Source organism: Aethalodelphis obliquidens, unplaced genomic scaffold, assembly GCF_003676395.1.
Source record: "Aethalodelphis obliquidens isolate GAN/ISIS:26980383/991018 unplaced genomic scaffold, ASM367639v1 scaffold3, whole genome shotgun sequence".
NCBI lineage: Eukaryota > Metazoa > Chordata > Mammalia > Artiodactyla > Delphinidae > Aethalodelphis > Aethalodelphis obliquidens.
The window spans coordinates 48,999,747-49,013,145 of NW_020837947.1; the positions used below are offsets into that span (position 1 = coordinate 48,999,747).

At 37.4% G+C, this 13,399-nt stretch overlaps 1 protein-coding gene across 5 annotated transcripts in view; it reads right to left on the reverse strand.

The window, feature by feature from the left end:
- The window catches only part of FIG4 (FIG4 phosphoinositide 5-phosphatase), a 129,307-nt gene that overhangs the window by 94,570 nt on the left and 21,338 nt on the right, over positions 1–13,399 (reverse strand). For all 5 annotated transcript variants that reach the window (XM_027088788.1, XM_027088764.1, XM_027088770.1 and 2 more), the window contains exons 2-4: positions 10,967–11,065; positions 9,089–9,212; positions 2,737–2,893 (exon numbers count right to left, since the gene is read on the reverse strand). In XM_027088788.1, coding sequence (XP_026944589.1) covers positions 2,737–2,893; positions 9,089–9,212; positions 10,967–11,065 — 380 coding nt within the window. The remainder of the gene's footprint in view (positions 1–2,736; positions 2,894–9,088; positions 9,213–10,966; positions 11,066–13,399) is intronic.

Below are 13,399 nucleotides of genomic sequence, written 5' to 3' on the forward strand. Positions count from 1 at the left end.
TTTGGGCAAGACAGAAGTAAATACTGTTCTTGTTTTCACAATATGCTTTGAGGTTGGAGAGAGTAGAGGAACAAAAACAAGCAGAAATGTTTGTGGGTCACCATAATTTTAAGCTGCAAAGTTTTTTTAAACTGAAAAAAAAGTGCAGAATAAAATGTCCATGTATCTACCACTCAGGACTAATAAATGTTAACACTTTTTCATATTCATTTCAACCTTTTAAAGACACTGATCACAAATGGGTATTGAATTTGTCATATATATATATATATGAAAAATATATATATAAATATAAATACATACACACACACACACACATATTTTTGGCCACGCCGTGCGGCTTGCGGGATCTTAGTTCCCCAACCAGGGATCGAACCTGTGCCCTCGGCAGTGAAAGCACGGAGTCCTAACCACCGGACAGCCAGGGAATTCCCTCAAATACATTTTCTACATATATTAAGATAGTCATAATTTTTCCCAACAATATTTTAACATGGTGAATTGCTCTAGCAAATTTTATAATGTTGATACAACCATACATCAGAGGGGTAACATCTACTTATCATTTTGTATGAAATGTTTTATGGTACTTTATTTCCTAATATCATACCAAACATTTTTACTTAAATGCATTATTGGATTACATAGTTTTGTAAGTATGGTAAAAGTTTACCTATCCAGTAATAGTGTAAGTCCACCTATAACAAGCTATTAAAATAACTGTATCTTATTCTGGATTATTCCATTTACTATACAATATTAATCACAAGATAAGTTCATTCTTTAAAGACAGTCATATCACTATATAGAAGAGTGTAATTTGTTTTACTATTCTCAGCTAAAGAATCATAAAGATGAGGCTTATAAATAATATAAACCTCTTTAATTTTTCCCCAACCCTTGGATTTCTATGCACTGGCCTATCTGATTCACTTTTTTAAATTAATTTATTTTTTATTGAAGTATTGTTGATTTACAATGTTTCAAGCCTACAGCAAAGTGATTCAGTTATATATATATACACACACGTATATGTATATATATACTCTTTCAGATTCTTTTCCATTACAGGTTACTACAAGATATTGAATATAGTTCCCTGTGCTATACAGTAGATCCTTGTTTTTTATCTATTTTATATATAGTAGTGTGTATCTGTTAATCCCAAATTCCTAATTTATTGCCCCCCCTTCCCCTCTGGTAAATTTGTTTCTTATGTCTGTGAGTCTATTTCTGTCTTGTAAATAAGTTCATTTGTATCATTTTTTTAGATTCCTCTCTGATTCACTTTTATTCAATATACTATGCCTGCCTATAAGCTATAAGAGACATAATTTTTTTGTTCGTATAAGACAAAAGTCCACTCTATCCGGTAAACTCTACTTACCCCTGTGTAAACAAATTATGTTTTAAATACTCCACTTCCAAATACCAAAGACAATGCCACAAAGGTCCAGAAAACCACTATCTAAGAGGGTCTTAAACAAGAGAGCCACACCACCTTTAAATTCCAGTTCATGTATCTAGAACAACACCATGAAAGTACTGAGTGAAATTAAAATCTAAACTGTTACCTTCCCTAAAAACTTATAAGCATGCCTAACTTTGTTCCATTTTAACCTTTATAATATTAAAATAAACCAATTCTAATCTTTTCTCTATCATTTTATTAATTTATTAATAGCCTTTCCCCACATGCCCAAGGTTCCAGTAATTTCCCCCCAAAACTTTTTAAAGGTTTCAAATCCATAGAAAAATTGGGGGAAAAAATAGTGTAATAAACAGCAGTATATCCTTCACCTGAATTCACTGTTGAACATTTCTCATTATACATTTATACACACATACATTCTCTCTCTTTAAATATACATGTACATTTTATTTTTCTAAACCATTTACAGTAAGTAGCAGACATGATGAAACCTCAGTCCTAAATATTTTATTTTATATCTATTATGAACAAGGACAATCTCCTGAGTAACCACAATATCATTATACACCCAACATTTAATACTGATCCAATATCCCCTAGTATATAGTCCATATACAAACCGTTCCAGTACAGTCCTTTATAGCTGTGTGTGTGTGTGCGCGCACGCACGTGTACATGAGCATGCACACACATGTTTTAATCCTGGATCTAACAAATTCAAGTGTTGCACTTTGTCATGTCGATTCTAAACTCTAGAACAACTCTCTGGCTCTTCCTGTGTTGCACGACATTGACATTTTTGGAGGGTCCAGGCCAGTGTCTTACAGAAAGTCCCACAATATGGATTTATCTGATTATTTCCTCATGCTTAGATTTAAGTTAAATATTTTTAGTAAGAAAACTACACAGGTAGTGGGCGTCCTTCCCATTGCTTCACGTTAAGAGGTAAATAATGTCAGTTTTGTCTCATTATTGGTGATGCTGAATTTGATCATTTGGTGAGTATGTTTGCCATTTTTTTCTCTTTGTAAATAATAAAGATAGTTATGGAGTATGGTATGTTGAGACTGAGTGAATATCTGTTCCTCAATAATAACCTCTCACCTAATGGTTTTAGGAGCCATTGTTGATTCTTGCCCAAATCCATTGTTTTAATGGAGGGTTTTTAATAGCACTTGAACAAAAGCTGTAGCATTCTGAGCCAGTATTTTACATTTTAACATAACATTTATAATCTTTTGACTATGTTTTATTTTCTAATTGGTCTACCAGGTAAAAAAATAGCAGTTACCACCAGTACATACCTAGCTTCATCAGGATGAGTAATACGTACAGAATCATTGGGTATATAGATCATATTTGTATCTTCAATCTTATATATTGCATGACCTCCAATATCTGCCATCTTCCTCCTTTTGGTTATTAACACAATATAATAGCCTTCTAAAAACCTGACAAAGCCTACACAACAAAAAAAGAAAGATAAATACATTTCCTAAACTTAGTAATGCTTTTAGATACATGTTTAAAAGGCAAAAGACTTTTGACACATTTCCTACTTTATTATTTCTATGATTTACAGCCATACAAATTTTCGGTTGTCTTAGAATTATTCTCTAGAAATATTTATCTCACTTAAAAATATTGCTCTAAACAAACTGATTAAAGAAAGACCATATGTATTAATGTTCAGTAGCACTAAGTTCTCAGCAACACACTAGTTACCGCACAGTCTTGGTTAAAAATGTTCTGGCTCCCAGAACTTTTGCTTTGGGAGTTAAAACTAACTCTCTTGGTTGGTTGGGGGGAGAGGGAGGGGAACACTTCTGAACTGGTTACGTCAGGAGCTCAGCAGAGCCTCTCCCCAGTGAAACAACCACAACTGGTAAAAATTATAAAAACAAAACAAAACATTGAAAGTTTCTGGAAATTCTCCTAATGGCATACAGCAAGTGGAGAAACATTTATTCAAGAAAATCTACTAGATCTTGGAAAGAACAGGAAGTCTGTGACATACGAAACATCATTTGTTTCCCTTCTACACCCTTCTCCCAATTCAGTGGGACAGAATATCTACTCCCGGCAGGTGTTGCCAAAAAAGACAGTACCCCTTCCTCCCTCCCCAGCTCTCAGTCTAGAGCCTTGGTTTCTGCTCAGGAGGTGCAGGGCACCAGCATTTCCCATTCCTTCCAGCTCTGTGCTACAGACGCTTTATTCCAGGCAAGCACATCTGAAAGTGGGGGCTCCTTTCTTCTACCCAGTCCTACTTGTAGAGTGGAAGCTTTACCCCAGCACAAATACTGGATCCCATCACCCCCACTCACTGACAGGGTGAGTCAGATACGGTCACTTACAGCTGACTGCCCATCAGAAACAGTAGAGGCCAGAGGGCTGTGGGATAACATATTCAAAGCACTGAAAGAAAAACTCAACCAAGGATCTTATATATAGCGCAGCCATTTTTCAAAACTAACTTTCTTATGTGCATGTGTGGGTGTACTCACTCACTCTCTCTTTCTCTCTCTCTCTCTGTTACACTCTATAAAGCCTGAGCTAGGATCCTGGTGCTATAAATGGCTGCTCTAGATTTGGCAAATACTCATTGTCTGTGTCTTGTTATTCTTAACTGACAAAAAAGAAAATCAGTAATTGAACATATTAACATAAATGAGCCAAAATATATAAAAGACACCTCATGGATTTTATGAACCTGGTTACTTCTATTAAAACCATGAAAAATACTTATATTTGAGAGATCCACAAAGCACATTTTTAAAAAATGTTCGTTTATGCTCCTCCCCACCTCCCCTTGGAGACTAGCTAAAAATTCCCTGACTAAAGCTAACGGATTTAAGATAGGAGAAAAAGCTAATGTCAACCTCATTAAAAGTTAGGAAGCAGTTATCCTTTTAGAAGGCTAAAACCTACAAAATTAAGGGGCTTGGGAGCAGCATAAAAACACCCAAAAAAGAGAATCTAATTGGTTTTAAATAATAAATATTCCCAAGATGAATGAGTTTCCCCTTTGTTCTTGCTATATATTTACTTTTTATAGAAAAAAACCCTCTCTATAATAATTTCTTCCAACCTGCATTCCAACTGAATTTTAATTTTATGTTTTCAGCTCTGTTTCATCCTACATGTCCCTTCATAACTTTGATGAAGTAAATATACTGCACAAAAGAATATTTTCTACCAGCATAAAATGCTTTCAGCATATTATGAGATTATTTTCTTTTTCCTTTTTACTACCAGTTGGAAACGTCACTCCTTTTTAAAAGGTTCCTATCAAATATAACCAACAATTAAAAGGCTTTAGCTTGGCATAGACCTCTGTCAAGAGTCAGCCTATTCATCGTTTTAACATACTGAAAACCAGAACAAGTTTTTTCATCTTCATTCTACGTACTTCTGATCCCAGACCAATTTCCCTGAGTGTTTCCCAGATGCCTAGATGACAGTCATCACGCAAAAGTGATTTCTCTCTCTCTGAGTAGAGAAGGCTATGTCATTTGAATTGGAAACCAAGCAAAGTAAATAAAAAAGGACAGTGTGAGAGGATGGAGTGGTGTGGAGTTCTGGTGGCTGGAGAGGACCCACAAGCCCACCAACAGGTAAGAGGGCAGTATCCTGCTGGGAGGTCACCGTGTCAGCTAGTCACTATCTTAAAAGCCTTCAGGGGGCTTCCCTGGTGGCGCAGTGGTTGAGAGTCCGCCTGCCGATGCAGGGGACGCGGGTTCGTGCCCTGGTCCGGGAAGATCCCACATGCCGCGGAGCGGCTGGGCCCATGAGCCATGGCCGCTAAGCCTGCGCATCCGGAGCCTGTGCTCCGCAATGGGAGAGGCCACAACAGTGAGAGGCCCGCATACCGCAAAAAAAAAAAAAGCCTTCAGGGAAAACAGCACTCTGGCAGAGAAGTATCAAAAACCACAAGGGACCAAAGTGACTCTCTAACACCAAATCTACTGTTCCCTTACTAGTCTGAGGCTCACACTTTATTGTTGTTTTCCCTGTATCTTGGATCTGCAATCTATTTCTAAGGGTGTTGCTTTAAAGAACAACTGAGTCCATCACTTAGTCTGCTATAATGACACATTGTACTAGCAGCTTACAAGAGTATCTTCTGACAGGTGACACACGCAGAAAAAGGACGTATATCAAAAGGGGCTGGATGGTCACAGAGCTGAGAGTAGTAAGGACTACAGGCCACCAGCCACCGACTCCATCTGCGTGCCCCAGGACCAGATAAAACAACTATGTGAGGGATGCTCATGATCCCATCCCGTGGTCTCCCAAGCCTCCTGCTGGCTGCCAAATAACAATGGAGCAGGTCAGAAATGGGCAAGGTAGCTATAGGACAGGATCAATCCACGTCTGGGGACCAGTAATGGTCCCTGTGCTTTCAGTACCAGCCCATGAAAAGACAAGTAAACGAATTGAAAGTAAGGGTTTAGAAACATCTGAGTTCATGATCAATGAACTTGCCTTGAACAGGCAAGACTAGTTTGGGTATTACTGAACTTATGTGATGAATCACATGTGGCCCAAGCTGAAGACAAGCTATGCACAGTAGGATCCTGTGTTGGTCTGTGACACATTTCTGGAAAAAACTGGTTGGTCCTTTACTACAGATAGTTGAGAAGCACTGCTCTAGATTCTTATAGATTGTGAATTAAATTAACCACGATAACAGTCCAAAACATCCCAGCCAAAGTGCTATTCACAAATTAGGCATGCTGAAAAAGTTGAGAGAAAATATTTCAGTCACAGAAGACAACCACTCTAGTCCTTTCACACATGTATTATTTTGACAACCAGACTATACATTTTTCAAAGATAAGCATTTTGTGTTTTGCTATTTCAGTAGCCCTCATTATTTCTAAGGCAGTACTAGACAAATCATAGCCTTTTATTTACTCCCTATTTACTCTTAAAGATTCTAAGCTTTATTTACATGGTTGAACTAGAATACATAAAGTGCACTGAAATGCCCTGAAAATAACAAATGCTTACTTAGTACATTACTGTGTCACTCTACTGGTAGGTTAGTCTTTTAGTGACTTCACCATCCAAGGACAGGCTCAAAGAGGCCTCAAATTGCGAGAGAAATTGCTACCACAATACCTAAGAATGCCACCTAAGTGAAACATGGAGACACCTTCAGCCCTTACCCAAAGTTTATTAACTAATACTTGTGTATAAAATGAGTATCTGGTTATAAACTTGGTCATCAATTGATTAAAATAAAGCTTTGGTTTTATAAGCTTAGTTATCAACAGATTTAAAATGAGGCAAGGATGAAATGGGAGACTGGGATTGACATATGTACACTAATATGTATAAAATAGATAACTAATAAGAACCTGCTGTATAAAAATAAATAAAATAAAATTCAAAATAAAATAAAATAAAATGAGGCAAGGAATATTGCTAAAAGCAAATATGCCCAGAACGATGAAGAATGATGAAAGTACCATTACAACAACACAGTACAGCATCTAGAGGGCACTTAGTGTAAAGGCAAACTGCCCAATACAACTCCAGAACACCCGAGGGCAGCTATTTTTAAACATAGGTCAATAACTGATCTTCAATTCGTTATACTTAATCATCACGGAAGGTTCAATTTTGAATAATTAACCCTGGCTAATGAGGCATTCAATATTACATACACTTTAGGAAATTTCCATTTTAAAAAGCTGTAATAAAGTATCAGCATTTAAAGGAATGAATTTAACCTATTAAGTAACTAATTAAGCCTACTGTATTTGAGACACATTTTACTTACAAGTTTTTTTTCTTTAACATATAAGTAACACTTAAAGTGGAATTTAACACATATGGAATGTATGGAATTTAAACATATGAGCTCACTTGACATACACCGACATGCACACGCCCACAAACAGGTACCCATTAAACATGAAACCTCAAGGGATTTGTCAAGACTGAGCAGAATGTACAGAGAAGGGGCCAGTCCTATGGAGAGGAAATCAATCACACCTACCACTCTCAACTTGCCCTGGCAGCCGCCTAAGGCACAAAATGCACCTAAATGGATTACACATCGAAGGGCTATGAGAGCACACGGAGAAAAATGAACTGCAAATACGGCGGAACATGAATAATCAAAGTCTCAACAAATATAGGGTCACCAAAGAGAAAGTACTAATCAAAAAAATGAACATGAGAATATGAAACTATATAGCATAGTTCAGACCATATTAATTTTGTTAGCATCTATAGACACCAATCACTCAGTCAATATTGCATACAGTCCAGTAGGTTTAAGAAGCAGAGAGATAATTTTGTAAGTGTTAAAAAAAAGACTCAAAATAAGGCTCTGCCAACAGGGAAGCTGAGATACAACTGCCCTCTGCTTGGCTTCCAAGGTCCCAGTGACCTGGCCTCACCCAACTACTTGCCAGCATCCCAGGACCCATGGGCATCTTCATGCCCGCACCTCTGCTGTTGCCCCTACTGGAGCTCTCTCCTCCCTTCCCCACATCCATCCAAATCTTGCTTCTCCTCCAGGGTCCAGCCTGAGTCTCATCATCTTCAGGAAATCTTTCCTTGTCATTCCAGGTCCAAAAAGTCTACCCCTCTTATGTAATCTCCAATACCATTTACCTTTGACTACACAGCTGGGCTCTTAATTCCAATCCTGGAGTTGTTTTCATATGCACTGGGTTTTGTCCCCCATCCTAGTCCAATCATCTTAAGACTCCCCGGGACAAACCCATGGTAGAGCAAAGACAGGTTTACTGACCCACTAAGGACAACACACCAGAAGAACTGTGAGGCATCTCACAAATGCCCCACAAGCCAGACCACAGACTACTTAAAGGCCAAGGCCATTTCTATATTTGTTCATGAATAAATATAGGCGTTATTATAGGATTTGGGGACACGATTAGGTAAAATTTAAACAAAGAGACTCAAACCAAAGCAAGACTGTATGTAAAGAGATAAACATCAAGTCTAGATTGTGAAGCAGACTCGTGGTCTCATTTCTTTGAAAGCAGCAAAGTTAGCAGAGCTGTAGACTGTTGTGTCCAGAAACCCCTTATCTGAAACTCTGCATGAGTTGTCAATCGAGGCTGCTTCTCTGTGTCAAAATGACTTAGCTCATACAGGCAAGAGGGGCATGTTTTCTCTTACTGACACAATTTTAAAGAGCAAAGTTTCTGATAGCCTGTGATTTTAGAGAACAAAGTTTCTCAGTGAGTAAGAAAGCAGTTGTCATTCAGAGAAAGGGGTTATGACACTTTACACTGTAGCATGTCCTTGGGAGAGATTCCTCTTAATTTAAAAGCTGGTTTTACCTGTATCTGTTTTTCCAGCTGATGTTTACAGTCCAAGCCAATTTTTACTTTTTCATTCCTTGACAAGACAGACTCCTTAAAGGTCCACACCATCGCTACATTTGTTCCTACCCCACACGAAACTGAACACAGTCCTAAGCACATAGCAGATGCTATATAAAGGCTGTTTGATACTTGGCTGATAGATAATTCAGTTTTAAACAACCAAAGCCACAGAGGATGGGTCATATTTATAAACCAATATAAATATAAGCCTTGCAAACTATCTTCAAGGAGTCTATGTAGGAAAAAAAAAAAAAAAGAGGTAGTAAGAGGGATGCATGTTTCTTACCTACAACACCAAAAGCTGAAACAGCTCGAAATAACCCGGATGATCCTTTCTGTCCCATCTTTGTCCTATTTCCTAGATCCAAGCGGCCAAGAAGTTCTCGCACTTCTTGCTGAGTATATACATGCTAGAAATAAGCAAATTTAATCTGTAAGGTTGTGCTCGCTTTTTAGGTTCATTATTTAGTTACCCCTGAAAATTAGAAGTTGCCTAAAACTTTACATCATTAGCTATTTCAGAGAAGTAAATATAATAGTGCAGGACTAAGTTACAATTTAAAAAAGCCAACAAATTCTTTTTTTTTTAACATCTTTATTCGAGTATAATTGCTTTACAATGGTGTGTTAGTTCCTGCTTTATAACAAAGTGAATCAGCTATACATATACATATATCCCCATATCTCCTTCGTCTTGCGTCTCCGTCCCATCCTCCCTGTCCCACCCCTGTAGGTGGTCGCAAAGCACCGAGCTGATCTCCCTGTGCTATGCGGCTGCTTCCCACTAGCTATCTATTTTACGTTTGGTAGTGTATATATGTCCATGCCACTCTCTCACTTCGTCCCAGTTTACCCTTCCCCCTCCCAGTGTCCTCAAGTCCATTCTCTACCTCTGCGTCTTTATTCCTGTCCTGCCCTAGGTTCTTCGGAACCGTTTTTTTTTAGATTCCACATATATATGTGTTAGCATACGGTATTTGTTTTTCTCTTTCTGACTGACTTCACTCTGTATGACAGTCTCTAGGTCTATCCACCTCACTACAAATAACTCAATTTCGTTTCTTTTTATTAAGGCCAACAAATTCTTTAACGTTAGCAGTTAAGGGTGGTTCCTGGATCCCAGGCTGCTGTACTAAAAAGGTGTATCAAAACCTTATCTTCTGGACAGAGATTCAGAGATTTAAGGTACCCACAGACAAGTTTCAAGAAATCTATAAACCCCTTAAAATTGTATGCAAAGTTTTGGTTAAACGTGCATATGTGCATTTTTATGAGAAGGCCCATAGCTTTCCTTAGATTCTCAAAGAGATCCCTGATCAACCACTCCTACCCACAAAGAAAGCCAAGAATCATTACATTATATTAATAAAAACTCCCAGATGGTGTGTGTGTTGGGGATGGGATAGGAACCACGACACCCAGGAGTACAGGAAGTCACAAAATACAATTTATCTAAAATTATTATAACATAGAAAATAGCTTTGCAAAGAGCTTATGTAAAATGGCTTCCAAACTGTAGCTACTAACATATTTGAAAAACCAGGCATCTACATGGATTCAGAAATATTCACAGACAGGAACCTCAATACAAAGGGTCAGTCAGGTGCTCTCATTTGAGAGTTAAAATTAACTGGTCAATTCCACCTTATTGTACTTCCCTTTTGACTAAAAGCCTCATATTTTTGAGCCACCTGAATTAAGTCTGTATTTCCAACTCTGGATAATATAACATCTGGATAAGAATAGCTTAACATTTCTCCAGCAAGTGATCAGAAGAGACCCTACCAGTCCTTTGTGACTTCAAGTAGCTTCATATTAAAGCAGAGTAATAAATAATCTCTTTGGTGGATGAAATACTAAGAATTATATTGAATCCTTAAAATGGAACTCCTTTAAGGAAATATATTCATTATCTTACCCAAACAGTTTGCTTTGTAAAACAAATCAAAATGAGGGACAAAGTGTAATTCTGGCATACTTTCCGACATCAGTAATTTCCAGAAACCAGATAAAAGATTCAAATTCTAGCCAACCATGAAAAATTATAATTTTTAGATGTATGATAAAAAAAAAGTCTATGTCACTAGAAGCTGTAAGGATAGTTCATATCCTGTAAACGACAAGCACAAGTTTCTGTTTGTATTCAGGTTTTCAAGATACTTACCCTATCATCAATTATTACCAAATCTTTTGGTTCTGTTCTATCAATTTTCAAAACACGATATTTTGTTTCTGCATGATTGCTCCCAACTAGAAAGTATCTCTATAAATAAAAAGAAATGTCATTAGTTTTTTAAGGCAGTTTTCCTTATACACATTTTATAGTCACTTCAATTTTTTTAATTAAATACAGTAAAGTCAGGTTACTTTTTAAAAGAAATATTTCTGTTAAGTATAACTGGCAGATTAAAGAAAGGCTGATTCTAAAAGGTCAACTTTAAAATTGAAATATTCGTAGTGGTGTCATGATAAGCATCAGTCTGATATTTAAAATGTACCCAGTAACCAGGCCAGATGAATTTAATTATATTATACAGAGATTAACCTGATTGGAGACTCATGTTTAAACTTTACCAGGAAGCAGCAGCTCTGGTAAGAATTAGAAAGCTCAACACATAATTAGGAATGCTTACACAATTATAGCTAATTGATATAAATCAATATCAAATATTGATATTTTAATCAAATAAATCTTTACAAATTTTCTGTAGAAGACTAAAAATGACTTTAATATAACTATAAAAATCCACCCCTAAGTCCTATAAAAGATTAAAATGAGTGTACTTTCCCAAATGGCTTTTTATAGATAAGCTACAGGAAATAATTAATATTCTTTCTTTTCTGACACACTTCCTTGGAGTGTGTGTAAAAATACAGAAAAATAATCATCCTATATTCAAAGAAAATGCTTCAAAGAAAATGCTAAACCAGATGAATAAGTTTTGAATTGTGTTTAAGAAAGTAAGTAAAACTCCATTAGGAAAAATAAATTAAAGATATATTGCTTCAAAAAAGTCCTTTGAAGTGACACTTTTTCAACACTGCAAAAACTGAGAACACCTTGCTACCATCAACTGGCATCTAACCATCTCATAAGTCACATAGATACAGATACACAAAGCAATTAAATAACAAATAAGATTCTCTAGATTAATGGCCAAACTGAAGTATGTAGACCACAGGATCTCAGAGCAGGAAAGATTAATGTTGGGTACTACAGATGCAGAAAACGTCAGAGGAGTTAAGACTTGAATTAAGCCTCAAAGGATGGGGAAGATTTTTTAAAGTAAGAATTTATAACAGAAGATATGTACAACAGAATATAAGCACTTGGTTATATTGTTTTAATGCTAAATCTGTAGAAATAGATGGATTTTTAAATTATTAAGTATATATCTGTTTATAAAGATCTGACCTAGACTTCCAGATTATAAATAACAAAACTCTGTGTTAAAAGATGATGGCTTAGCCCAGACTTAAGGGGAAAGCTAACCAAAATACTGAATCCCTCATCTCCTAGGGAGAGGTAGAGTCTGGATGACGGTACCAATTATCATGAGGTAGAAATAGAGCAATTATAATAAAAATTAGTAAACTAATTCGAGACATCCAGTGACCAGGATGCACTGGGGAAGCAGCTAGAAGGGCAAGGACACAGTGAGAGGGAATAAGTCCAACGTTCTCGGGATGACCTCAGCGAATTCCTCCCTGAGACCCTACCCACCCCTGAGAGGAGAACAGGGTCACCAGCCTAATAAAATCAACCTCAGAAGAATGGTTTGTAAACTATACATGTTTGTTAGCAGAAAAGGGAGCCACCTTCTTGAGGACTTGAGGAAAAACAGTTCCCAGGAAAGGAAACAGCAAGTGCAAAGACCTGAAAGGGGAAGAAGCTTGGCGAGTTTGTTAGAGGAACAAGATCAAAGGAGAAGATGCTCATAAAACACCTAACACAGTGAATAGTGTTCAATACAAAGAAGGCACTCAATGAGTGTTACTTCCTTTTCTTTGCTTTACTTTTTAAGATGTCAGCGAGCCTATGCCATTGTATTTGAGAAAAAGATCCCCAAAAGAGAGGAAAAAAGAGATACCCCGGAGGGAAAAAAGCATATGCAACACCAGAATGGAACCAGAGTGGGAAAATGCACAAATCTATTAGTAATCTGTCTTTGTCCTCAGGAGAGATGAGCATGCAAATTAACAACCATGAACAACAGCGTGCTGTAATAGACGTCTGAACTGGACGTGATGACAACATGGGAAGGGCACTTCACTCATTTGGGGAGGGTCAGAGCAAGCTAGCCAGAGAGGCTGGTATTGTCCTGATACTGAGTTTGGCCTTGAAGGACCTCCAGACAGGACCTGATGTACTGAGCCAAGATAGGGCACGTGACACCCACCCCCTCCCGCCTGCCCCCGCCAAAGAACGTTTGCTTGTATCTGAATTTAGCACTTCCTCTGAGCACCTTCTCCAAATTTGTTTGGAGCAGGTCTGCCCCCTTCACCTAAATATAAACAGCTCAGGAGTCTGGGGCTAACCCCCTAACCCCTGTGGTTTTAAATTCTAGTCTAGTAGCACAATCTGGTTCCACAGGCA